This window comes from Corapipo altera, unplaced genomic scaffold, assembly GCF_003945725.1.
Source record: "Corapipo altera isolate COAL_440 unplaced genomic scaffold, ASM394572v1 64, whole genome shotgun sequence".
Taxonomy (NCBI): domain Eukaryota; kingdom Metazoa; phylum Chordata; class Aves; order Passeriformes; family Pipridae; genus Corapipo; species Corapipo altera.
In genome coordinates, this window is record NW_020884893.1 from 322,673 (window position 1) to 349,683 (window position 27,011).

At 48.0% G+C, this 27,011-nt stretch overlaps 1 protein-coding gene across 1 annotated transcript in view; it reads right to left on the minus strand.

The window, feature by feature from the left end:
* Positions 1-27,011, minus strand: part of TOX2 (TOX high mobility group box family member 2) — a 151,693-nt gene that overhangs the window by 81,160 nt on the left and 43,522 nt on the right. Inside the window, exon 2 of the mRNA XM_027646155.1 lies at positions 10,080-10,145. Coding sequence (XP_027501956.1) covers positions 10,080-10,130 — 51 coding nt within the window. The 5' untranslated portion in view covers positions 10,131-10,145. The remainder of the gene's footprint in view (positions 1-10,079; positions 10,146-27,011) is intronic.

Below are 27,011 nucleotides of genomic sequence, written 5' to 3' on the forward strand. Positions count from 1 at the left end.
TTGGAAAAGACCTGAAGATCACTGAGTCCACCCTGTGCCAGATCCCCCCCTTGTCCCCCAGCCCAGAGCACTGAGTGCCACAGCCAGTCTTTCCTTGGGCACCTCTAGGGGTGGGGACTCCACTACCTCCGTGGGCAGCCCCTTCCAATGCCTGACAACCCTTTCTATGAAGAAATTCCTCCTCATGTCCAACCTGAGATTTTCCTTGCACAGCTTGAGGCCATTTCCTCTTGTCCTGTCCCTTGTTCCCTGGGAGCAGTGCCTGACTTCCCCCAGCTTCCCCCTCCTGTCAGGGAGTTGAAAAGAGCAAGAAAGTCCCCCCTGATCCTCCTTTTCTCCAGGCTGAGCCCCTCCAGCTCCCTCAACTGCTCCTGCTGCTCCAGCCCCTTCTCCAGCTCCGTTCCCTTCCCTGGACACTCTCCAGCCCCTCAATGTCTTTTCTGTCATGAGGTGCCCAGAACTGGACACAGGACTTGAGGTGCTTCACCAGTGCCAGGTACAGAGAGACAATCACTGCCCTGCTCCTGCTGGCCACGCTATGGATGATTCAGAAGCTCTGCTGATGGTCAGGCCCTCGTGGGGCTGGAATGGAGCCCAACCCTGCACGTGCCCAGGGCAGCCCCAGAGCCCACACAGCTCTCCTGTCAGCCAAGGCAACAGAGGGGCTTTCCTTTCTTCATACAGAGCTTAAGTGGAAAATAATGCTTTCCTGCTGGAAGTAAGTGGCTCCTCAGTTAATCACTGTGTTGTGACAGCAGACCCAAACACTGGCTCAGGCTGGGTCTCCAATGAGAAGGGAAGAAGTAATCAATCAGCTGGGAAAGGAAATCCCAAGAGCAACAGGCTGGGTGTTTTTTTTCCACGTTCCTGTGGCCCATGGTGCTACATTTCCACAAATAAACAGAGTTTTCCCCAGAGGTTCATTACAAGAGCCAAACCCAAACCCCCCCAGCCAGACACAGTAAAAATCCTTGCTCGTCACAGCTCGTCACATTGCACTCTCAGAGCTCAGCATCAATCCAGCATGTCCAGACCTGGCTTAAAGCCACACTGTGTCACAGCAGGTAATTCAGGAGACATGCAGTGAGGAATTAGCACAACACGAGGATCTGGAGGCAGAAACAGCTTGTGCATAAAAGCTCCAGGATTGGCTTTGGCTGAAGTGACAGTCACCACCCAAGCACAGCCCAGCACCCCACCAGGAGCAGCAGTAGCTGACCAAAGGGGCACTGTCAGGGCTTTAAAGCACATATAAGCACCATATTAACCTGATACCTGTTCAAAGGTGACCTGCTCCCTCCAGAGCTGGCCCAGGTTCCCCCACATGCAGGTCTCCACCCTGCCCTGGGCTGTGCTGCCTCCAAGGGCAGCAGATCTGTGTCCACCACGTGTAGGCCCTTTACAGTGGGAAATCTTTGATATCAAAGTGACATTTTCTTGGCTGAGGGACACTGCACACAGCCTTCCTCTATCCTTTGCTGCTGTTTTATGAGCTGTTGGCTTATGAGCTCAGCAGCATTGATGGACAGCCAGTCCATGTGTCCTCACACCACAGGAGTCACCCTCCCCACCAGCAGATCCCCTTCAGTGTTGTTCAGTCTGACTGGACCTCAGCTCTGCCCCACAGTGCTCTGAAGAAGTCCCAGTTACTCCATTTTCTTCACACAGGAATTTCTGGAATCTAAGGACCACTTTTCCCTTTAGCCCCACTGGTGGTCATCATGGCATTTTGGCACCCAAAAGCACCCACATTAAACCCTCTATCATAACTCATCTTGGTATCAATATTTTCTGTATGTAAACCTTTAGATCGAGACACAGCAGCAGCAAATGCTGTTTCTCAGGGGGATGCACATTGTCCTGCTGCTGCCCCCTCTGCCAGCCCCTGGGTACCCACCACGTCCCCAGCCCCCAGGTACCCACCACATTCCCAGCCCCCAGGGCTCCAGCTGTGCTGCCTCCAGCTGTGTTGGACCACTCTTCTGCATTGACTGGATTTTTATTATCAATTTTTAAATGTTTCACTGCTTACAGACTTCACCCAAAAGAAATCAGAGTTCTGGCTGAAGGGCCTCAGGCACCTTTTGATGCCACACCTCACAGACCAAGGGCTACAACCAGGTGTGCTGCTTAATACATACACTCTTTACCACTGACTCAAAAACAATCTCTGAGCTGATTCAGATCCCAGAAAACCTCTGAAAGTCTCAGGAAAGGGAAGGAAAGGTTACTGCTCAAACTGACCCAAGGGCAGAGCTGGCTGTGGCCACCTGGGAAGACCTTGGAGAGTGGTGGGTGCTGAGCCCAGCCCTCAGGCTGTCAGTCACAGAGTGTGTGGTGTGGATGCTCCAAGTCACCCGAGGATCAACTTCTCCCCCCAGCCTTTGCCTCTAAACCTAAATCTATTCAGGAATCTCATGTCCTTGATGAAATGTCTACGTATGAAATTCACTCACCACAACAGTTTCAGTGTTTTCTGTCCCTACAAGACACTCTGTGGTACCTGACAGGTATCCTCAGCTGTTTAAGATGTTTTTTCTTTTTTTCCCCCCAGAGTAAATGCAACAGAAGCAGAGACCATCCATTTTGGTTTAGGAACTGCTCAGTTACATTAGCTTTTCACTCTGTGATGCTTGGTGGCTGTTTTTCACCCTACTGCTAATAACTTAGGAGTCCCCTGAGACCAAGGGTTGAAGATGATGTTCATTTTGCTTGTAACACCAAGGGACTTTTTTATTATTATTTTATTTAAGCACTACAGCCAGCCCTCCATCAGCAGCAGAAACTTCTCTTGATATGATTAAGCTACAGGAATCACTTCTTGACTGTACCTTTCAAAAATTTCACCGTCACAGAGGAGTTCATGCAAAATTCACAAGCCTGGATCATCAGCTGTAGTTGTGATCAACTCCCAAACCCCGCCTGGAAGGGTTTCCATTAGCTGCTGATTATAATAAATGACATGTAACACTCTATTGTTCATTCTAAAATAGTACATGAGATTCTTCCTGAATCGTCTGCTGAGAAAGGCATTTAGTATCTATCAATGTCTTCCCTCTATTTTTTATTCTCTAGCACAACACATGAAATTATACAGTATTACTCAAAGAACAGCAGGGAAAGAGCAAAATCTGTATCTTAGCATGGGGGCCTGCAGTCCCAGCACTGCCAAACTCTGTGTAATCCTCTTTCAACTCTGAGTCTATATAAACCTCTCACTTCTCTTCAGTAGGGGTCTTTATACATATATATATGTCTGTTCTTGCAGTATTTGCAATGTATCATTGTAAAGGGACTGGGGAGTCATCAGTTATTTACTTTAAGGTGTGCTCTGCCCATTGTTGTTAATTCTAGACTTCAAAAATACAGACTATTTGTGGATTGGAAGAGACCAAGATGTTGCACAGGCACAAGAGAGTAAAGCCCATGCCCCCCTTAAAAAGGGGGACAAGTTTCCCCTTTTTTAAACCCTTCACTTAGATAAGTGATTTTCTCTGATGCTGACCAGCCTCTGACTATATCTGTTCCTGTGATCAACACAAGGAGCCAGCCAACAGCCAAACCCAACAGAATGTGGAGACCCCAAAACATGTGTCCCCAGTTATTTACTCACAGAGTGGGAAACACTGGCACAGGTTGCCCAGAGAGGTGGTGGATGTCCCACCCCTGGGAACATCCAAGGAGCTTGGACAGGGCTCTGAGCAACCTGCTCTAGTTGAGGATGTCCCTGCTCATTCCAGAGGGGTTGGACCAGATGACCTTTAAGGATCCTTTCCATCCCAAACCATTCTGTGATTCTATGAAAGCTGAAATAACCTTCTTCATGTGCAAAGACTGTTGGACTCATTAGAAACACCAAAGTTCATTAGGGGACTTGAGTGGAAATTGCACAAAGAACATCCTCCCCCTGGGCCCTGATGTTCCACGCAGACTTTAAGGCTCAAGAGAAGGATCACTGTAAGGAACTGCTCAGTCACATGTATGGTCTCCTGGTTTCTTCCAACCTTTCTTCTGGAGCAATCCCAGGCTCCAGGCAGTGGCTGTGCTGGCCATAAGCAACCTGCTGCACGTTGTGGGATGAACTCCCCCAGATTCACACAGTTGGTAGGTCAGGGACCAACTGACATGTTAAGCCCAAGCAATTGCATGTTGTTGCTTCACTGCCAGTGCCAGAGCATCACCACCAAGGCCACTGATGGAGGGAAACCCAAAGTTCCACTTTACAGCTTCCCACCAGAGAGGAAGGAGTAAGAATGAGGGAGGGATGACCCACATCTTCATTTACCCTCACACTGTCTGGGGCTCCATGGCCACTTCAAGATCACAGTCATCCCCAGCAGGGATGGGGACCCCCTGCACTCACGTGGATCTGCCCCAGACTCAGGTTTATTTTATCAACTGTTGACATCTCACTGTGATTCAGTCGAGATTGGTGGGAGGACAGCATATCTGCCAGTATTCTGACAAGGTTTGAAGGCATATTTTATAGCTCAGGCTGCCAAGATGAGCTCTGTCTAGTCTGGAGTGTTAGCAGAACACGAGGAAGGCATCCATAGCTTCCCTCACATCATTAATTTCTAATTACACTGTCACTTGCTTTCTACATTATTGCTTATTTACCAAACATAGCTTTATTCTACCGTCCAGTTCCTTATAACCAGCAATCCCATTGTTATGCTAAAACCAATGTTCTAAATGTTATTTATTATTTGATAAACCTTGTGTAACCCTGAATGAGGACATTAAATGGCAAGAACACTACTTCAAAATCCCATTTTAAATAAGTCACCAAGACAGCTGTGCCTTTATAAAACACATTAGAGTGGCACTCAGAGCACATATGGCTCAGGGATATATACAAATTACACAATTTCTGTCATTCGATCAAATAAGAGGAACGTTTTGACCCCAGAAATGAGTCAAATGTAAGTTGTAATTCCAGCCCCACCGGAGGCCCCGCTGGTAATGGATCCTGACGGCTGATCAAAGAGCCCTGACCATTTGACCCACCAGATCAGCGACTTACTGTATCTATTATGGCTAATACAGGCCCCAGCTCGGAGATATATGGAGGTAAAGAGATAAAGGGCAATAGATACAGTAGATAAATGTTGATTTATACACATCCAAGCACAGAGGTACATCCACAGATGGATTTCACGTGTGCGGGAAGGGGCAGGCGTGTCTAACCCCACAGTGACATTCATACAGGAGCACATCAAGACAGATGCTCTGTGTGTGTGTGTGTGCACATCACAAACACCATCCCTCTCAACTCCATCTCCCTCGGGGTGTCAGCAGAACCCCTGCACTCACTGGGGCTCCCTGATTCACACACAGCCAGAGAAAACCCACCTTCTATTTCACACACGTGCTGCCCCACACAAACGTCTTTATGCCCTTGGATTTACATTCTGAGTGTGAGCAGCCCCATTCACAAGTTACCCAGTATTGCCCTAAGGCCCACAGCCCAAATTAAAACCCTTTTTGCTGCTCTAAACTCCAGGTGAGACACCTGATGTCATCAGCATCAGGTGTCCCACCAGGGTTGGGTGAAATCCTGCTTTTTCAGTCACAGAATCCCAGAATGGTTTGTGTTGGAAGGGACTGTTAAGGGCTGTTGAAAGCCCAGAGCTGTTTATGCTGATGCATCTCCCTGGCCTGAATAAACCATAGTGATGTTTAACAGCCTTTCCATGAGGAATCACACAAATTGACTTGTTGGTACAGAAACAGGCGATTGCTCAGCTGGAATAAGCTGCCCACTGAAAGCTCCTGGGATTAGTCGGAGCACAGGATCCAAACTGTCCACTGATAAATGATCAGCTCTTTCCTCCTTCCAAGCTGCCCATTGCCCTGCCAGCAGCCAGAGATATTCATGGAGAGAGGAGAAATATGACAAACACCACCCTAAAGCTTTCCAAAATGTCCCCCCATGGACTGGGTAGAGTCACATCCCTGTTCCCAACAAGCCAAGGGACAACGGTCCCCAAAGCTGTGCCAGGGCCTGGCGGTTCCCACACCCTCCTCACATCACCCCCAGCTCCCCAGCAAGGCACCTCTTGCATTTATTCACCCAGAATGTGATAGGATGACACCTTCTTGGAGGGTATTCCCAGCTGTAGTCAATCCATTTTTATAAAGCACTCGTGGACTCTTCCCACAAGTGCAAAAGTCTTGATGCCAAATAAAACCAACCTCATTCCTGTCCAACGAACATGTGGAATTTCCCAGTCTTTCCCTTTCCTAGTGTTACTGTCCTTATCACAAAAGGCCTTGATAAATGTCTTTTCCTACTGACTTTTTGTGTGGTTTTATTTCTTTTACCAGCACCATCGCATTTTTACTCATCTTTCAGAGCACATCATGTGGTTGGGAATCTGTCCATTCCTTGGGATTTTTTGCATTACTTAGTTCCTTGTCTTTGTTTGGGGAGAGGAGTGGGAAAGAAAGGAAGAAAATTGACAGGGGTGAGGAATGATGCTCTGCCAACTCCACGAGACACAAGAGATACCTCACTCATCTCGGGGGTCAAATGTCTGCGATGGTTTGATCAGATGTCAAGTTGCATTTATACTCTGGCCTCTGTTGGGGTTGAATTACATTTCACATTTGACTCACTTCTGGGGTCAAATGTCCCTCCTATTTGCTAGAACAAGAGGAATTATTTTCCCCAAGCAGGTTGTTCTGGTGTGAGCCCGGATCAGTCAGCGCTCTCATTATGTTTTTGGCTCCTTTATTTCTGCATTTCATCCTCAGCTGAGACCAACCCCTTTGGGATGACAAGAACTGCAGCCATAACACAGAAGCCACCCCAACGACGAGGATGAGGGGAAGGAGCAAGTCACCTGCTTTCACGTGTTTTGGATGGTGCTTTGTTTGGGTTTTATGAGGGGTTTGGGGTGTTTTGTTTTTAATTCTTCCCCCCACGTCAGCAGCTGTGCAAGGCAGGGGATAATGAACAAGAGGCAAGTGAACCCTGATCCCAGCTTCTTGCCATGAGAAACTGGAGAAACCTGGAAAGCTTTGGGTTGGAAGGAACCTTAAAGCTCATCCCATTCCACCCCCTGCCATGGGCAGGGACATCTTCCACTAGCCCAGGTTGCTCCAAGCCCCGTCCAATCTGGCCTTGGACACTTCCAGGGATCCAGGGGCAGCCACAGCTTCTCTGGGCAACCTGTGCCAGGGCCTCACCACCCTCACAGGGAAGGATTCCTACCCAATATCCCATCCAACCCTCTCCTCTGTCAGTGGGAAGCCATTTCCCCTTTGTCCTGACACCCCAGGCCCTTGTCCTGAGTCCCTCTCCAGTTCTCTTGGAGCCCCTTTAGGCACTGGAAGGGGTTCTAAGGTCTCTCTGGAGTCTTCTCTCCTCCAGGCTGAACAGAACATCCTCAAGATCAAAAACCAGACAAGGGGCTGAGGTAGGGCTGCTGCCAGGGGGCTGCAGGATCTTAACTGGGGAAAAGAACCCAACCCACCAGGCCCATCTATTCCAGTGTGATGGTTCCAGTACTGAGTCTGTATGATTTGCCTTTGTCCCCACAGATCCCAAGGTTCTGAGCAACATCCCATGTGTGCTGTGCAGGGCTGGTGGTTTAGCAGCCTCTGAAGAGGGATTGTGAAATCCCACTCCTGCTGTTTAATGTACTCCTTCGGGTCACAACAGGTTTAGCAAACAATAAAAATTCATCTGGAACCCCCATTTAAATAACAGAGTTGTGTTATTAATACTAAAGGCATGGGGGGGCTATAAAGTGCTCTCTGGTAAACAGGCCCTGATGTGCAGGTAAATGAGGGGAGAGGATGAGCTAGTGAAGGTGAGGAGGAAGGCTGCTCCCCATCCTCCTGGGCCAAAGCTCATGCTGGGTGTGAACCACCATTAACACCCCTCAGGGCATGAACTGGGATCCTCACCTTCCCTCTCACTACCCTCCTGCAACCCCAGAGAAGGTTATGGGGGCTCACTGCAGCATCCCAGAGGGGCACCCATCCCAACAGAGCCCCAGGTGCCACCCTCTGCCCTTGCACCCCTTGGTCCCACTCCCAGCTCCTCTCTGACTGTCCCAAGAAAACCAGCACAGGGAGGAGAACTGGAGATGCAAGGCAAGGCAAACTTCCCCATCTATTTTCCAAGTCACTTCCTATGGTGCTTTTGCTGATGGAGAAAGCAGCAATACATCCTCCATGCACACAACCATCCCTGTAACAGGAGGTACCTGCTCCTCCTCTGCCAAGAGAAAAATACTTCTTCCCTTCTCATCCTTAGTTGCTACTCCAAAGTAAACAGAGAACAAATAAGAATAAACTCTCATTTCCCAGGTTACAGGGATCTAAGCTGGTTTGGTTGATCCTTCTCCAGGATCAAACCCAGTACATGAATCCTCCACCACATGACAACCTTTGCTTTTCTTTGGAAGCCAACTCTCCTCCTCAACTGTGCTACAGCAAACTATTCCAAACCCTGCAGCATCACTCCTGACTCCCCTCCTGTGCCCACCCATGGGGGAAGCGGGATGTGACAGGGGCCAAGAAGGAAACACAAATGGTTCATGCTGGCCGTGGTTCTGCCCAAGAGCAGTCTGATCCTGCAGGGACATCATGGCCAGGGACTGTGGCTGGTCACTGACGACCCTTCCTGATGAGGCTGTGGAATAGTTGTCCCTTGGGGCTTTTTAAAAGCAGAGTGTCTAAGACAACTGCCCCACGAGCATCCACCACTCTGCTCAGCCTGGGGAGGGGGACAGGGCTGACCCCTGGTTGGGGCAGCTTGGGCTCACCCTGTTCCTTTCTGTATTTACTCAACCTCTGGCAATTCCTGGCTCTAATGATCAACCACACGCCGTTGTTGATTGACTACATATTTGTTTCTGCTGAATCACTCAACAGCACAAAGTTTGCTGTTCCTTCCCCACCCTGGAAATGCTTCTCATGCAAGAACAACCTCTCCCCACTCTGCAGCAGCAGGGGCTTCGAGTGCCTGCTTCCAAAGCCAGAGCAGGAACAACTCTCCCAAGAAATGAGCCAACATGCTGCCACACTCTAAGGAGATTAACTGCAGGTTTTCATCCTGTTTCCAGTGTAATATCCATAGTTTAATCCCCACTGTTACTGGAGTTAGATTCACCATGGATGACTTGCCTGGTAACCCACAGCACTGCCATAGCAAACCTCAGGGACACAGAGCGGTGTGTCTGTGGTCAACAGGCCCCCACAACAAAATGGCCCAACACAACCCAAAAATGGGATGGTGAAATGTATTAGCAATGAACTTTCACCTTCCCTCACAAGGATGGATGGGATGAGATGCTTCCAGCACCTTGAATGTGCCCTGAGTACCCAGCACGCTCTACCCATGCCAGAGGGATGCACGTGGGACCAGGTCTCATCTCCTGGTCAGGGGGACAGGTAGGCATGTCCTGAAGTCCTCCCCTCCCAGCAGGACCTAAGCATGGGCTTAACTTTATAGAATCACAGAATGGTTTGGGTTGGAAGGGACCATCAAGATCACCTTGTTCTAACCTGTATATGTGTTTAGGGCTTCAGTGAATGGACATGTCTGTTCCATGTGCACCCAAGCCCAGAGAAGGCTCAGGCACTCACAAGACACCTTCTATTCTGGTCCTCCACGTGTGGGTTTATAGCTCCAAAACAGGAAACCTTTGATTCCTTTTTCTCCCCTAACTGTTAATCTATTTAGCTACAGGAAATACTCTACATGAGGGAAGGAGACACCTGAGCTACACACAATACTTGGAAACTTCACCGTGTCCAGAAACACCAACTGCATCTTCATTTGGAGTGAAGGATGGTGAGGCAAAGCTTTTCAGCCTCTCTGGTGGCAGAGCTGTGGCTAAGCCAGGCTCTGGTGACTCACAGCAGCACTGGCACACAAGTGCATCCCACTCCCTGTACCAACAGCATCCAGTGCTGCTCCTTGGCAGCTGACCTTTCCCATGGACACTCCTGATGCCCCAGGGCAGCAGATTCACAGACAGCTCCTGGAATTTGTGCTTGGGCATAGCCTAACTCCTCTAAAAAATCTCACCACTCTCCCACCCCAGCAAACCAACACTTACCTGATTGGCAGATAGAAACTCCTGGGCGTTGTCATTCATTCCCATGTACATGTTCTCTCCATCAAACTAGAGAGGCAAAAGAAAGTTAAGAGTCAGTGAAATGCCATCTGCACACCACAGTCATGTGCATCCCAAATGCCTTCCTGGCTCTTCATATCAAGAGCCAAAATTCCCAGAGGAAAATCCTGAGCTGCTCCTTTAAAACTTTGGAGCATGTATGAGCACACTTACATCCTGGTCATTGCAATGGGACGTGGTAACACAGCACAGTTATGGTATTTTTTTAGTGAAATAAGGAATGAATCACTCAAGTTCAAACAAATAAGCCAAATGTGTGCAAACCCACAGATGTGCCCTGCAGCAAAGATCACCCAAAAAAAGCTCCTGCTAAAATTCCTACTAGACCATTAATCAGCTGTAAAAAGCCAGCTTCCATTAATGGAAATTTCCAAGACAGGCAGGTCCCATCCAGTGCTCTCCCAGAGCTCTGTGTACCCCTTAACACCAAAGCAAAGCTCCTGCCGCAACGTGGAATCGCTCTGGAGTGTACGGGGGGGGGGTCTGTATGCAAAGCCTGATCTCCCACCTTCATTTTGATGCTGTTTGCACACTCTGGCTGCCAGAGCACATTCCCCCCACCTCCTGCTCCCCTGCCTGCTCTGCCAGGACTGTGCCTCCACGGCCAGGCAGGAGGCCAAGCAGTCCAAGCACTGCACATCCACCCGTGTCCCTGTGGCTCCGGAAAACACTCGGCTGCTAATCCACTTACTGGGCTACAAAACCCCCGTGGAGAACGACAACTCTCCTCTTTAATTAGCTACAACTGGAGCTTTTCACTCGCTCCGATTCCAAAGGAAGGAAAAAAGCCCTCCAGGATTGTCTCCGGCTCAAAGTATGGCTGGGGCCAGTCCTCAAGGCTAAGTTCACAAATTAATTATGGCAATAAAACAGACTGTGCCATAAAACACTCCCAAGACGAGGATGGAGGTACCAGCTGTGAGTGACACCTTGTACTTAACAAGGGTAAGAACCAGCCCTCTTGCCCTTATGAGCAGGATGATGAATTGAAGGTTGTTCACCCTTGTGTGTCCTCTCACTCTCTGATATGAAGCTGATACCAGTTATGCCTTAACAGAAATTGGCTGTATTAAGAGCAATAAAAGTGAAATCTAAATAAAACCAGGTGAAGATTTTCAGCCTAGACAATTAATTACACTTCCATTTCTCGGAGTGCTACAGGATTAGCTATTAAAGTCAGAAGAGTTAGTAAAGCCAAGTGGGGGTAACACTGCTCTGCTCGGCCTCAGACACCCTCTAATTGCCAAACTATCCTTTGGGATAGCAGAGCAAACCAATTAAAAGCTGCAAAATTGGAGCAGGTATTGTGACACTCATTAACTAATGCCAGCAGCAGCTGCAGCAGGGTGGAAGGGGATCCCTGTGCAAATGCTGGATTCTGTTAAATCTGTCGGGAGCTGTGGTATGCAGCGACCACCAGCAGCACTATGGGCTCACTGGGACAAGCAGCTCTCCCAGAAGGCAGCCAGGTGCCACTCACTTTAAACTGAACATCCCTCCACCTGTTAAATGATCACTGGCACAGCCAGCTCCTGCCAGTGCAGTTCCAGCTGGAGCTGCTGTGCTTCCAGGCACGGAGGCTCAACCAGCTGTACAGCCTACAACCAGCTCTGTACCCCCTGACAACCCCACCAACCCCAGCAGACACGGCTGAACTGGAAGAAGAGGTGGCACAGGTCAGTGGAGAGAGAATCACAGAACCATTTAGGTTGGGAAAGCCCTCTAAGACCATCAAGTCCAACTATCAACCCAGCACTGCCAAGGCCACCACTAAGCCGTGTCCCCAAGTGCCACATCTGCACAGCTTTTAAACCCCTCCAGGGATGGGGACACCATCACTGCCCTGAGCAGCCTGACCACCCTTCCAGGGAAGAAACTTTGCCTAATGCCCAACCCAAACCTCCTCTGGCACAACCTGGATAACTCTCCTCTTTTCCTGTCACTTGTTTCTTGGGAGAAGAGACCGACCCCCACCTGGCTACCACCTATTTCACCAGAAAATAGAAGTCACCTGGAAAGTTACATTCAGCAAACAAAAAATCTCCTTCACAGGGCAGGTCCAGGGCAGGGCAAACACCCTCTTTCTCCATATCCTTCTGTTTGTCAGAAGGTATTTTTTTTTATGGCTTTCTACTATTCCCCTACCTTCACTCCACACTTCCTTCTGCCCTTGCTGCCTTCGTAACAATTGTAATGAATCCTGCCTTCAGAATTACTGTTCCTCTGATTGCCAGGCTGAGCAGCGAGCCTGAAAATCAAGACTCAAAATGCAGTGGAAACTTTGGAACTTCCCCACTGCTGATTGGATTTTTTTTCCCTCTCCTCCAGGCTATGAGGGTGCAAACAAATTTATTAGAAATTCTCCCATCAGGATATTTTTTCAATTAGATGTTTGCCTGTTATACACCATCCAGGTAGAGAAGATAAGTAATGTGCTCTCCCTCTTCTCATTATTGTTTTGCTACAGAATGCACTTCAAAACAATCAAACCCATCATTCCAGGTGGATTTATGGTAGAAACAGACATTTTAATATTCCCCTTTGGTTATAAACACTTCCTTCCCTTTCTCCTTTGCTTTCAGACCCGGTGCAGCCATTCACCACCCTCTGTACCCCAAAACTGATCCAACCTGCACTGGACAATGTGCACATGTGAGGTGGTAGGTATCATTTTCAAGCCCTAATTTGAAAGGAAAATACTCTTGTGCAGTTGTCTTAATCATCCTTTTGCTCTGTTGTAATTACTCAATTTTATTATTCTTTGGCTAATAGGAGCAGCCTATTAAACAAATCAGTGGCTGTGGCTGATTCTCACCCTCTCCTGCATGAAATGAGCACAAATCTGAGGAGGGAGGGAAAAAGGGAAGGGAAAGGGGGAAAGAGGAAAGGGGAAAGGGGGAGGGGAAGAGGAAAGGGGGAAAGGAAGGGGAAATGGGGAAGGGGAAAGAGGGAAAGGGGAAGGGGAAAAGGAAGAGAAAGAGGAAGGAAAGGGAGAAGGGGAAAAGGGAAAAGGGAAAGGAGAAAGGGAAACAGGAAGGGCAAAGGGAAGAGGAAAAAGGGAAGGAGAAGGGCAAGAGGGGAAGGGGAAAGGGAAAAGGGATTCCCCTCTTCCAGAGCAGCTGTATCTGGCATTGCAGAGTTCAGCCCCTACAGGGAGCTCAATTCAGATGTTGTTGTACAAAGCACTTTTTTAATTTTGATTGCTTTTCTAGACTCACTTCGGTTTGTTATTTTTGCCCTACAACATTATTTTCAAACCTGTAAATGTGCCAGAGGTCACATGGGTCCCATGTTTAGCAAGATGAAAATGAGTAAGGAAAATAAATGCAGGCAGCAAGTTGGGACAGACCCCAAAGCAGCTGTGGGATCTCTGGCTCTGAGCAAACACAGAGAACAAATGTTTGCTAACTGGGAAGGACCCAGTGGAAAGAAATACAACCTCCTGCCAAGATTCCAGGAAGGTGTTACTTTTTCATGGATGGCACTGCCAGCTTGTACAATTTATTACGAATCTCATCACATCCTTTTATTTCCTGAGAGCCATGAGCTGAGAAGAAAACCTCAACTCTGTAAGAAATATGTTGGCAGGACTCATGCCAGAATGGCTTCTGTACCTGCAAGATCTCAGAAACCTTCCAAACTTTTTATATGATACAATTTTAATTTATGTGTGGTGGGTTTGGGGTTTTGTGGTTTTTTCTTTGGTTGTTTCTTTTTTTTTTTTTTTTTTTGGGGGGCTTTCCTAAATTTTGACATTCATTGTTGGCAATACTAAAGCAGAGCAGTTTAGTCCACTGAGAATCTGGAGCTGGAAAAAGTGGCCTGTTAATACAAATCCAGCAGTAATTAAAAGTCATCATCTTCAAGGAGATACTAAATGACCAGTTAAGAACAAACTGGATGCTTCCAATGATTCCTACTGCTCAGAGCTATAAGCACTTGCCTTCCAGTTTTATCTCCTTGTGCCAGAACACAGAAGGTTTCATGAAAAGAGAAAAATCATCTTGGGTACCTTCCCTGGAGGAGTCTGGGGCTGCCACCTGGGAATCTCAGCTCCTAAGAGGAGATGGGAAAACACTTCAGGAAATGCCTGGGAGAGCAGAAATTTGCCTCCAAAAGAGAAAAAAACATCTTGGACCAGAACATGGGAGATGGGCAGCAGGTTCCCTCTCATGACCACCTCATTTCCAAACTGGGTGCACTGGGAATACCACCTTTCACCAGAGATGCTTGGAATGTAGCAGCTGGTTTTTGTGTCCAGTGAGCTACACCTCAACCACCACTACTAACAAGGCACAGAGGGACCCACAATAATGCCATGGAAGAAATGCCTTCAGGTTTTTAGTGAGAAAAGAGTTAGGATACAAGGAAACTTGTATAACACAGCCAACGCCATATTTAATACTCCTGATTTTAAAATAATAATAATACTATAATTGCAGCCCATGTGTTGCTGGGCTTCATTCAGCTGCCTCTGATGGCACCCTGCCCAGCACTGGGAAACATAACTCTTCTTTAGAAAGCGTTATAGAAGTAGTTTTGTCCACAGTTCATTTTTATCAGCATTATTTGAGTGGCAGAACCACATTCTGCTCTAAAGGGCAGTCTGGCCACGGTACTTCCAGCCCTGCACAAAAGCTCCAGCTCCAAACCCAGGGATCCTGGCTCTGGCAAGGATCCTCTCTACCAGTGCAATCTCTGCCTAATCCCTGGGATGGGGAATGCTCCCTCCAGCCCTGCCCCTGGCAGCACTGCCGGAGCTGTGATTCCCTGCAGGAGTAATTCAGCCTCACGCCTCTTCAGGGAATACATGGCTGGGGTTGGCTTAATCTCTTTAACCGCAGTTTCCCCATTAAGGTCTTTACACAACCTCTGGCCCGAAGTGATCTACTTAGCATTATTTATTTGTCTGCTGAAATGCTCGGATGGCCCCTCGGTTGATCCTGTCAAGAAGGGTCAGGAGTTCAGCGCGAGATTTACGGCTCCCCCCAGGACCTCCCTGCGAGGGAAGCTCGGCATCCCCACCCCGGCCCTACACTGGGATTTGCTCCGGGACAAATGCCATTAGCAGGGAGCACGACCCCACAGCAGGTGTCAGTGGCAGAACACGAGCCGTGGCATCCACGAGAGCCCACCGGGGTTTAAGGGGCCGAGTTTTCTGCCAAGTCAATATTCTCATGTATTATTCCAGGGTAAATTCAGATGGATATAGTCGAAGCCTTAAGGTTTAAAACCTTACAGTAAAAAGTGGTTTCTTTGGCTGATTTGTTTATTTTAAGAACAACTTACAAGTAGGGTAAAAGCCTAATAGCAGTTGTTTCTCAAATGCACCAGGAGCAGGAAACCTGCAGAGCTGGTGGTGCCAAAGGCTGCCCAAGGCACGGTAGAGGCTGAAAAGAAACTAAAACCAGGTGGGAAAGACAGGAATGATCAGATTGGACACTGGTGGAGTGAGTATTCAGCAGTTGCCAAACTGGACCATCTCCTTTGGAAAGACCCATCTGAGCAGCTCTCACGCTGGGATGGCCAGTAGGAAAACATAAAACAAACCAAAAAAATATTAAGGAACCACTATGGGCAAGTGACTCACCCACCTGCTCTAAAGCAATGAGAGAGAACTTCGGGCATCTCATGACAAAGACATTGAGGGGCTGGAGTGTGTCCAGGGAAGGGAACAGAGCTGGGGAAGGGGCTGGAGCAGCAGGAGCAGCTGAGGGAGCTGGGGGGCCTCAGTCTGAAGAAAAGGAGGCTCAGGGGGGACCTTCTGGCTCTGCAACTCCCTGACAGGAGGGGGGAGCTGGGGGGGTCGGGCTCTGCTCCCAGGGAACAAGGGACAGGAGGAGAGGAAATGGCCTCAAATTGCACCAGGGGAGGTTTAGATTGGATGTCAGGGAAAATTTCTTCACTGACAGGGTGGTCAGGCATTGGAAGGAGCTGCCCAGGGCAGTGGTGGAGCCACCATCCCTGGAGGGATTTAAAAGCTGTGTAGATATGGTACTTGGGGACACGGTTTAGAGGTGGCCTTAGCAGTGCTGGGGAGTGGTGGGACTTGATGATATTAGAGGCCTTTTCCAAACTTAATGATTCTAAATGCAGTGCATAACCTTCTGCCTCCACTCCCAAATAAACAGGAGAGGGAAGGGGAAGGTGCCAGACCAGCATGTCCAACTTCCTCTGTGTGAAACCAGCTGGGGCAGCAACACACCACCGAGGCAGCACGGGGGGACCCAAGATGAGGGATGTTGTGCCTCACAGCCCACTCTGGTGTTTGCTGAAGGGTCAAGAAGCACCTAGAAAAGGTGAAGTGATCTCTCTGGTTGGGCTTCCTTGAAAAACAGCTCTAAACCCCAAACCCCATCTTGTCATGGGATGCAGGGGAAGGTTCTCTTGCTCACAGACAGTGAAAAGATACCCAACTTTTTGGGTTTTAGCAAGTGGAGGATCATGGTCCACAATGTGCCTGCACTAAAATCTCTCCAGTTCATAATATAACTGATCTAGAAGGGTTCAGTTTATTAATGAGACAAAAATTATTCAGGCTAGCCAAACTAAAAGCGACTTCGAATAGCTCTGCATTTAGGACTCTTGCAGCACTAAGTGGCACTGAGGAAATGGAAGATTAAATTCAATGTCAATAAATGCAAAGTAATGCACTGGAGAAAACCAATCCCAATGATACAGACATGGCAATGGGCCTTAAAATAGCTGTTACTGTCCAGAAGAAAAACTGTTTTGGAGGGTTCAGTTCCAGCTTTTGCTCAGTCATCATCAGCTGCCAAAACTGCCATTCAAGTTTTAGAAGCAATTAGGAAAAGAGCAAAGAATAAAAGATCAAGCACTATTTTACCACCTGTACAGTTAGAAGGAGGAGAGAGGGGAATTAGAGGGGGAATCCAGGGTGTGGAATGGTGTACATGGACGTGGGAAAAGGGGTAACAGAGGGACAGAAGAGTGACAGAGGGACTCAGTAAAGATGTACGTGAAGTCATGAGATGAGAACAGGGAACAGCTCTTCTCTGCTTCTCACAGCCCAAAACCAAGGAGGCAGAAATCATGAGCAAGTGGAGTTAAACATCTTACAGAGAAGTTCTTTATACTGGGCCCAACAAGGAAACCTCTGGCTGCAGGATGCTGTGGCCTAGAAGGATCCAGAATAACAACTGGGCAAATGAGAAATGAATAGTAAATTCAGACCCCTACCTGTGGGCTGCTGGAAGCTCTGTGGGTAGATATAATCTCACTGGACATCAGGAAAAACATTTCCCAGCATGTAGGTGGTCAAATATTAAACCACGAGGTTGTGGCATCTCATCCCCTGAAGATACTCAGGGCTCAGCTGGACCAGGTGCTGCACAACCCCATCTGGGTGGCCCAGCTTTGCTTGGGGGCTTGGGACACACAGATGTCCCTCATGACTGGCAATATTTGGGTTTTGGGTGTTTCTCTGATCCATGACCACGTGGTGCTCACCCAGGCAGCCACACAGACCCCCACTCCAAGAGCATCTCCAGCATCCCCCTTCATTTTCCTGAGCTCAAGGTTGGAGAGATCTCAAATGCCACCAGTATTCGAGCGACAGCACTCATTTATCTAAGAGACTGGCTGGTTTTCTGTGAACACTGCACACAAAATTATTGTTATTACATTATTTGGGGGGGAATGAGGACTTAAAACTCATTTACCTGGATCTTTCAGAGCCTGCAAAGGAGTTCAAGCTCTTTGAACTCACAATAAATCCATCCACTGAAAGCTACAGGGAGCAGCAGAATTTAGTCTTAAGACTGACATGGAAATAGATTAATTTTTTTTCCCATTTCATATTCTAATTACAATTCTTCTCCCCCTACTATTTTCTGTTCTCATTACAGTCTTAAAATTGCTCTGCAAATTCTGTACCTTATTCTGCTCTTCCTACCATCTTTGTCATGGAAATGAGAAACAGAATGTATAAGCATGAAAATATTGCCGAGATCAAAATTCTGCTTAACCCTTTCCTGTCCAACTCTGAAAAGAAGAGAAAGCAGCCCAGACCAGTTAATCCTCCATCCAGCCTTCTCTCCTTCACTCAGCTGCAGAGAGGAGAACAATGCTCGATGCTCGGAGAAAGGATGATGATTTAAAGGCCAAAGTTGCTCACACTTACACCTCTGCTGTGCATGGAGGAGGGGTTGGGGTTTTCAGCTTAGCCAGTTTTGCCCCTGAGGGCAGATCTTAATCTAATACCTTTTGACTGTGTTCAGATGATTGTGTTTAGCTTTTAGCCTGATGTAATGCTGCCAGGGAGAGGTGCTGCTGGTGCTTCAAGCAGCCACTGAGCGCTCAGGAGATCTCCATCCTCCTCTTCCACTGCAGCTGCAGCTCTGGCCAAACCAAACCCTTTCAGATTTCTCTCCAAGTCTGGGCGTGGATAAGGACAACAGGCTGCTGGGAGGTGAGCAGCACCCCCTGCTCTCAGCCAGGACCTCCCCAGCCCTTCTCTGACCAGCTCAATGCTGTTTATTTTGCAGCGGTGTCGCTGCAAGGCTCGGGCATGTACATCACTTCCTTTTTGAAACCCAACAACAAGCACATCCTGAGCTGTTTATCACAGGTGTTCGAGGAGTTTATCTGCAAAAAAATAAACACCAGGCCCTTGCTAAGCTGGCCCTTCACCCTTCAGCAGCTGAACAAGCAGGAGAGCTGAAGGCACCCAGTGCCCTGTTGGGGAGGGAGGAGGGTACAGGGATGTAGCACATTCCTGGTACTGGCCAACTGTGTCTGAAATAAATACAGTAAGTGTTAATGAAAATTAACTGCACTGCCTGCTCCACCAGCAACACTTGTAATTCGCAGGAAACTGAGGCAGAAAACATACAAAGATCTAAGAGAAGCCACGGAGGGTCTGTGCTAGAACAGTGCCAGCGTCAAAGGCACCGAGGAACATTGTTTTCTGCAAGATAAAAACCTCAGGGCTGAGATAAAAATAGAGCTTATACCTGTCTACCTCAGAAACAGCTACAAGCAAGGCTCTGCTCTGGGAGTCTTTTATGGAGATGCTGATTTCGACAGCAGAGCAACAGCCCTGGTTACAACCAGAGGTACCACTGGAGAGGGACTACAGGCGGCCACAGGAACTGCCCAGGAGACAAGGGTGCAGCTGGGAATAAACAAACCTGAAGAGGGACGTTTTCCCACCTACAGTTCTGTCCCCTTTGCCTAGGGAGCGTGCAGGGATGCTCAGGTGCACACCCGGAGTGACCTCCCGGATGGAATAAAAGCGGTTCCTCGGGGAGCGAGGGCGGCAGCTGCCGGCACACGCCGGGTGACGCCGGGTCTGACGCACAGTGCTTTTGGAAATCTCTATTTGTCTTTTCTCAACTGCAAAGCAAATAAATAACCAAGCACAGAAGGGCATGTTGCAGCGAGGAACGGAGCTGTCAGAGGAGCCAGGGGGAGAAGGCTCAGAGCTGTTCCCTTTCTGAGACCATGCATCATGTTTCTGATCCCGACACCCTGCTGACAGCTGGACAGGTTAACAACCCGGCTCCCAAGTACCTCCTAACTCACTCCAATAATTCATAAAATCACAAGTGCTACTCAATCGACGTTCACAGAGGGAAACAGTAACTTTAATTCACTCTACAGCCCCTCTCCTTTCAGTACAGCCAGCCTAAAGCATGGCCCAGGGCAGACACTATTGAGCTGCAGGCACAAGTACCTTGCTAATTACTTCTCCCCCTCTAAACTCCCTCATGAGACCCTACCTGGAGCACTGTGTCCAGCTGGGGGGTACAAAGCACAAGAAAGACATAGACCTGTTGGAACGAGTCCAGAGGAGGCCATGGAGATGCTCCAAGGGCTGTAGTCCCTCTGCTCTAGAGCCAGGCTGGGAGAGCTGCAGGTGCTCACCTGGAGAAGAGAAGGCTCCAGGGAGATCTTAGAGCCCCTTCCAGTTACTAAAGGGGGCTTATAAAAAAGATGAAGAATGACTTTTACCACAGGCAGAGAGGGATAGGACACGGGGCAATAGTTTTAAACTAAAAGAGGGTAGTTTTTGATTAGATATTAGGAGGAAACTCTTTATTCAGAGGGTGGGGAGGCCCTGGCACAGGTTGTCCAGAGAAGCTGTGGCTGCCCCATCCCTGGAAATGTCCAAGGCCAGGTTGGACGGGGCTCTGAGCAACCTGGTCTCGAGGAAGATGTCCCTGCCCATGGCAGGTCCCTTCCAACCCAAACCTTTTTTCCAGTAAAAGTACATCTCTGCCCCCCAGAATTCAAGATCTCGTGTTATTTTTTCTGTTGCAAAGCATAAGGGAGAAGAATAATCAATTTTCAAGACAACGGGGAGCATTATGCAAAACCACCTGGCTGGGAGGGAAAAAAAAATAAATCAGAGAGCTTTCATGCCAGTCATTTAGAAAATAGTTTCGAACACACAGATATTTGGCACCAGTAAAAACCTGCTTTCTGTGGTTCTGCACTCCACTTTGTATGCAAATGTACTCTTGCAGCGGTGCATAGTATGACTTGCAAAAAAAAAAAAAAGGCTGACAAAGTAAAACCCATTTCACAGTCTCACCTTACATGCTTAGACATATTTAAGAGTCTAAAAAAGCAAAACTAACGAAAAGTGAGATCTCCTTTAAAGCCAAAAAAAAATATCCAATCCCCAAACAAGGGCAACGGGAAGATAATTTCTGAAATTACGAGGTCGGGTTGGACGGGGCAACCTGATCCAGGGGAAAGAGTCTCTGCTCTTGGTGGGGATGCTCTGACTGGGTGGTTCCACGTCCCTGAGAAGGGCAAAATCCTGGGAAGCAGTGGCTGCAGCAGGTCAGGAGCAGGGTGGGGAAGGTGCAGATGGACAAGGTGCACAGGCCCCCAGTGGCACTGCAGAGGCTGGAGCTGAAAGCCACAGGCTGGGAGGTGATGGGGAGACAGCCCAGAGCTCTGCAGGGGCTGCACACCCCGAGCTGCAAACTCAGCAGCAGCGCCGTGACTTCACACACCCGAGACTCGGGACATGCAAAGCCAGGGTTTTACAGAAGCTGAAGCTCAGCAACGTTTCACACGGGCAGTAACATCACATGGGAAAGGTGCCTCCACAGGCAGCACCACCACATCCTTGTAGGGCCTGTTTCGTGAAGTGCTGAGTTAGGTTTGTCACACAAAGCTGCTGGGCTGCATTTCCAGGGGGTTGTGCATCTCACACCATCTCCCTGACCTTGATTCCCTCGGTCCACGTGTTGAACTCAACGCTGGTACCACTTCATTCCCAATCTCAACTACTGAGTATGAAAAAAAAAAACCCCAAACCCAAACAATCTCTCTCAAGCACTTCTGATTTAAGCTCTTTTCTTTTTTTTCTGCTACCTCTCTGTGCTCATTTTATATCTTTCCACCAGATTTTACTGCCATGTAACTTTTTCATTAGGGCAAAAGGTATTTTGTACTTGCTACAGTCAAGTTGGCCTTGGGTTTACTTGTTAAATATCTCCCTTAGTGCTGAAAATTCTCAACATCTTAAAAAAAAAGTTAAAAACTCATCAAAATTAATGAAACTAATTAGAAAGAAGCATCTCTGATTGTTATTATTATGCCCCTGCCTCACTGTAAATAATTGAATAACGATATTATTACTATTATTATTATTATTATTACTATTATTAACCCTAACAAGAAGTTTAAAGCATGCTGATGAGAAAGAGAAAAGAGCAGCTTTGCCTGACTAATTAACGACTTAAATAAAGATAAACAAAGGGAGTCTTCCTGATTTTAGCAAAGTCCTGCCTTTTTCCAAGCAGTTCAAAGCAAGACTGACAGCTTTATAGACAGGGAAATGGGCAGATAAGATAAACATGCACAATACAAACTTGTCCAAAGCTTTTACAGTCTTTCTCTGCACCACTTCCAGCTCATTAAATTACAGTATTACTATAGATTTGCAGCAAAATTATCTTTTATCTCGTCTTCTTTTAAAGCTATTTGGCATTTGCTGGTATTTTCTATTATAAATCTAATTGCAGATTCCAAACAGACAAGGGCTCATTAAGCCTTAATTATGCACATGTTGTTTTCAACAAACATTTTCATTTGGACTGCTGTGAGCTGTAATTGTTCCGAAGGCACTGCAGCCTCCCATTACCCACTTCCCTGGGATGGTAAAAGCTACTTTCAAGTAGGTCACAGCTCAGCTGAACAAACCAGCCTGCAACCTGTGGAGTTTGGGTTCTGCTGCTCCGGTGGGAATGTCGGCAGGGCGGCATCGCTGGACACCAGGGAGCTGGTGGGATGCCCCCTGTGATGGCACTGAGCTCTGTTTGTGGGGTTATCATAGACTGGTAGAACAGTTTGGGTTGGAAGGGACCTTTAAAGACCATCTAGTTCATCCATTTATAGGATGGTTTGGGTTGGAAGGACCTTTAAATATCCTCTAGCTCATCCATTCATAGGATGGTTTGGGTTAGAAGGACCTTTAAAGACCCTCTAGTTCATCCATTTATAGAATGGTTTGGGTTGGAAGGATCCTTAAATATCCTCTAGTTCATCCATTCATAGGATGGTTTGGATTGGAAGGACCTTTAAATATCCTCTAGTTCACAGATTCACAGGTTGATAGAATGGTTTGGGTTGGAAGGGACCTCTAAAGATCATCTGTTTCCAACACTTCTGCCTTGGGCAGGTGGAGGGGAGCAGTGGAGAGCCCTGGGCATGGGATGGGAAATGGGATGAATGCCCACTCTTCACGGGGAGTAAAGTGGGGGGTGATGTGACAAAAGCATGCAGAGGTGCTGCTTGCCTTCGGTTGGGAAGCAGGACTTCTGCTTGGGAGCTGCTCCTGGAAACAGGCTGCCCAGGGCAGTGGTGGAGCCACCATCCCTGGAAGTGTTAAAAAACCAAGCAGATGTGGCACTTTGCAATATGGCTCAGTGGGCACGGTGGCTTTTGACTGAAGGTTGTACTTGGTGATCCTGGAGGTCTTTTCCAACCTTAATGATTGCATGATTTGGGCACCTCTGTGGATGCTGCCAGCTCAGCCCAGTATCTGGTTGGTTCTGGTAACACCTGGGCTCCAGTCCTGCCCCAGTCCCAGGCCCTCATCCAGCCACATCTCACAGCATCGCCACAAGCACCACAGGACAAAAACGTTCCAGTCCACCCCAAACCAAGTGAGGGTGGTGGGGAGCCCTCTGTGCTTCTCACTGCAGCCACAGTGATGTTTGCCCTCTGAAATAAGTAACCCACACGAACAGCCAAGCTTTTATTAGAAGCTCAGGCTTCCTCCTACCAGCACAAAAGCTGCATTTTCTCAGACTGCAAGATGTTGGTAGAGCAGACATGAGCTGCAGGACAACATCAAGGTTCTGGGTCCTTTCAACCTTGGCCTTCCAACTTCACCCACACCCGTGACTCCCAGGCTGTGGTGCCCAGGTCAGTGGCTCTGCCCCATCCCATCTCTTCAGTGATGAGAGTCACCACATGCAAACCTCACCAGCCTCCCCTGAACCTCTTCAAGGGGAGAAAAAGCTCCTAATAAATAAATTCCTAATTAAGGGTTAGGGCTCCAAGGGTGAATGCTCCAGGCTTGCAAACTCCAGGCTTCTGCTGGATCCAGGAGCTTTCCAGGTTTGAGCATCATTGGAAACAGCACAGTGCCAGTGTTTTAAATTCTATCCTAAACTCCTGCAGGCCAGGTATCCAACATACTATCTCTGGACAAGAGAGGTGGCCAGAAGAGGCCTTGGTTCATTAAGAAAGTAGTATCCCCCTTGTTCATGTTTCTTTCTCTCTTCTCAGTGTAGGACATGACAAGTCATGTCCTGAAGACTCATGTTGCACTGTTAGAAGGAAAATGTGTCAGAGGAAGCATGAAAACTTATGGCCTTGCCTTTGAAAAAGACAACTTTTCAAGTAATAGTTTGACCTAAAAAGGTTTTCTAGGTCATTTTGACTTGGCAGGTATATGTCTGACCTACTAAATCTACCACAATAAAATTACAGAGTTCATTTCAGCCTGTCAGTGTCAGATCATTCATAAATTCAGATGCACTATTTACCAAACTGCTATTCATGTATTCACAAGGAAGGTCTTGCCAGGCTCCTTCTGTGGGGAAGGATTTGCCCTGTTCAACATCAACTCACGCTGACAAAGGGAAAATGTAAAAACTCCCCTGACAAGCTGAATTCCTCCCCTCACCCTCAGATCACGCAGGATTTATGGCTCTGCTACCCCTTCCAGGGCTGTTGGAACTCCTCAAATATTGTATTTACCACAGGGAGGGACCCTCACACCCCGGCAGTTGGGGTTATATGGGTGCAGACACTAATCAGCACAGCCACACTAATGAAGCAAAGGGAAACATCAGCCCCTGTTGAGATCCTTGTGCTCCAGCACTGTGCATCCCTCCTGTGAGGCCACAGGCACAGCAGTGACACTGCAGCTGCCACCAGAATGGCCCTGAGGAGCCCAACAGGGGCTTTCCAAGAGGAGAAGCTCATGCTCAGCCTGCAGGATGCACAGAGGAGATGTGCTTGGTGGTGGTGGTGGCTGCAGCCACGTCTCTGTGCTGGCTGCCAGTCACAATTCCCAACACCAAAGGGTTTTTTTCTTAAATCCACTCTGTTAAATCTACTCTAATATTTAGTAATTCTCGCACATAATCTGAGCAACGCCTGTTAAAGGAACAATTGCGAGGGGTATTATGGAATTCTGCTGTCCATGATCGTGTGCGTTGTAGCTCCTGCATGGGCTCCATCCCTTCTCCAGGGGAGGAAACATCATCTGAAGAACCAAAGGGACTCCAGGGCCAGGTCCTTGCAATCACACTCCTCACCATGAGGCACTTTCCACCGGCACAGAAATGCTGGGTATGGATCCACTGGATCCAGTTAACATCCACACAAGCACAGTTTCAGCCCTGGGATGGATCCTGGCACTAAGCAGCCAACACCTTCAAACAGGGGTGGTAAGGCCTGGTACCATAAAAAACCTGAGAACTGCGTACCCAGCCCCACTGCACACCTCCCAGACTGTCCACCCCACCTGCACCAGTGGGCTTGAGCAGCAGGGACTGTCCCATAACTGGTGTGTTCATGGACTGTCCCACCCCAGCCAAGCACTAGAAACACTTCACCAGGCACTGCACAAAGTGACGAACCCTTCTGAGCAGAGTTCATGCTCTCATTTTCAAGACTCATTAACTGCTGGCTGTCAAACCCAGGATGGCCCAGGTCACCAGGTATGCTGGCACAGGGTACCACCAGCAGCCTTTGCCTCTTTCCTGGCTGCAATTTCTTCCTGAACCACAGGATCAGGAGTGTATCTCCAAAGGCTCATCCAGCTCCAGAAGGCCAGATCCACTGACCAAAGAGCTCAGGAAGGAGCACTATCTGCACAGTGCTTCCACAAAGTGTGGCCTTGGGCAAGAAGATGCCCACAAGGTCAAGGTATGGGTAGGAGAACCCATCTTTCCTTCCTTGCCATGGCAGAGTGGGAGGCAAGAGATGTCCTTATATTCCACTCCGCAGGTGTCTGAATGTAGAAGTAGGACTGTGTCCACAAGGACAACCAGCAGAGCTGCACCTCGTCCTGCTGCTTCCCAAACTGTTGTGATGCCCATGAAGGGCACACGAGGGATGGGTATCACCTCACAGGATGGGTACCACCTCACAGCCAGGCTGCTCAAAGCCTTGAGAGGAGTTTCATGGCCCTTCTGCAGCAGGGAAGGATGCACTGTTAAAACCCTCCAGGGTTTAATGAGATGACACTCAAGTTCAGCTTTGATATCTCATGAGATCATTTTGAACCCCATGTTTCCAGAGACTGGGACCCTCTGCTCAGGTCCTCATGGTGTCCAGGTCAGGCACTTAAAAAAAAAATCACATTTACTAGCTAACAGGATCATTCTCCCATGCTTTCTCCAAAAGCATCTAGTGGGGGATAATGATTTCCACCAACACTGCATCCCAGTTTGGGAAGTCACATCGAGATTTCAGGCCCTCCAGTGAATATGTTTCATTTATATTTCAACCACACCTCTATAAAAGATACCTTTTTTTTCCTCTCACTTTCAAATTTCTCCTAACTGTTAAGAGAAAGAATTCTCCTTGGTCTGAACCCACAGAGGGAGCAGGAATTATACCAGTGCTACATGGTACAACAGCCACAGACTCTGCTTTGGTTGAACTCCTCCACATCAATGAAGGCTCTCTTTATTTGAGTTGGTATTATAAAGATTTAAGCATCCTGGAGAGATGAAAACACTTAATTTGTTACTGCCTGGCCATAATCTCTTGTTTCCCTTGGCTGCCCTGCAACCTGTCCCTCTGTGATCCTCTAATGCTCCACGTGCAGCATCTTCTCCACCTGCTAATTACAGGCTCCATTGTGCCAGATAATTCAGCCCCAGCGAGGCTGCAGGGTGGTTACATCTCACCAGAGCTGTTGACTACAAAAACAGAGGAATTAATCACCTTCTCTAGTCAGTAAGTGGGACCAGACACTTGTGTGCCCATTGGAAAGGAAAACAAGTTTGGTTCCTTTAAACAAAACATAATGAATCTCCCAGAGTGCAGGAAGCTCATAGTTTATATTTCTTGGAAAAATAAGTGTATTCATATATTAAGGCTAAAAACATACATATAAATCTTTGCAAGTCGTAGCGGAAACAACACATGACGTGGCTGGATCTGAGAGAGGCTGTGAGTGCTGACACCAACAACCCCCCAGATCACATCTACCTTTGCTGCCTGCCAGGGCTGTTGTTTCAGTCTGTGTGGAGATATTTACTGCAGGCAGCACAGAAATAATCATTTTGGTACATCATTCCCATCCATCCATCCATCCATCCATCCATCCATCCATCCATCCATCCA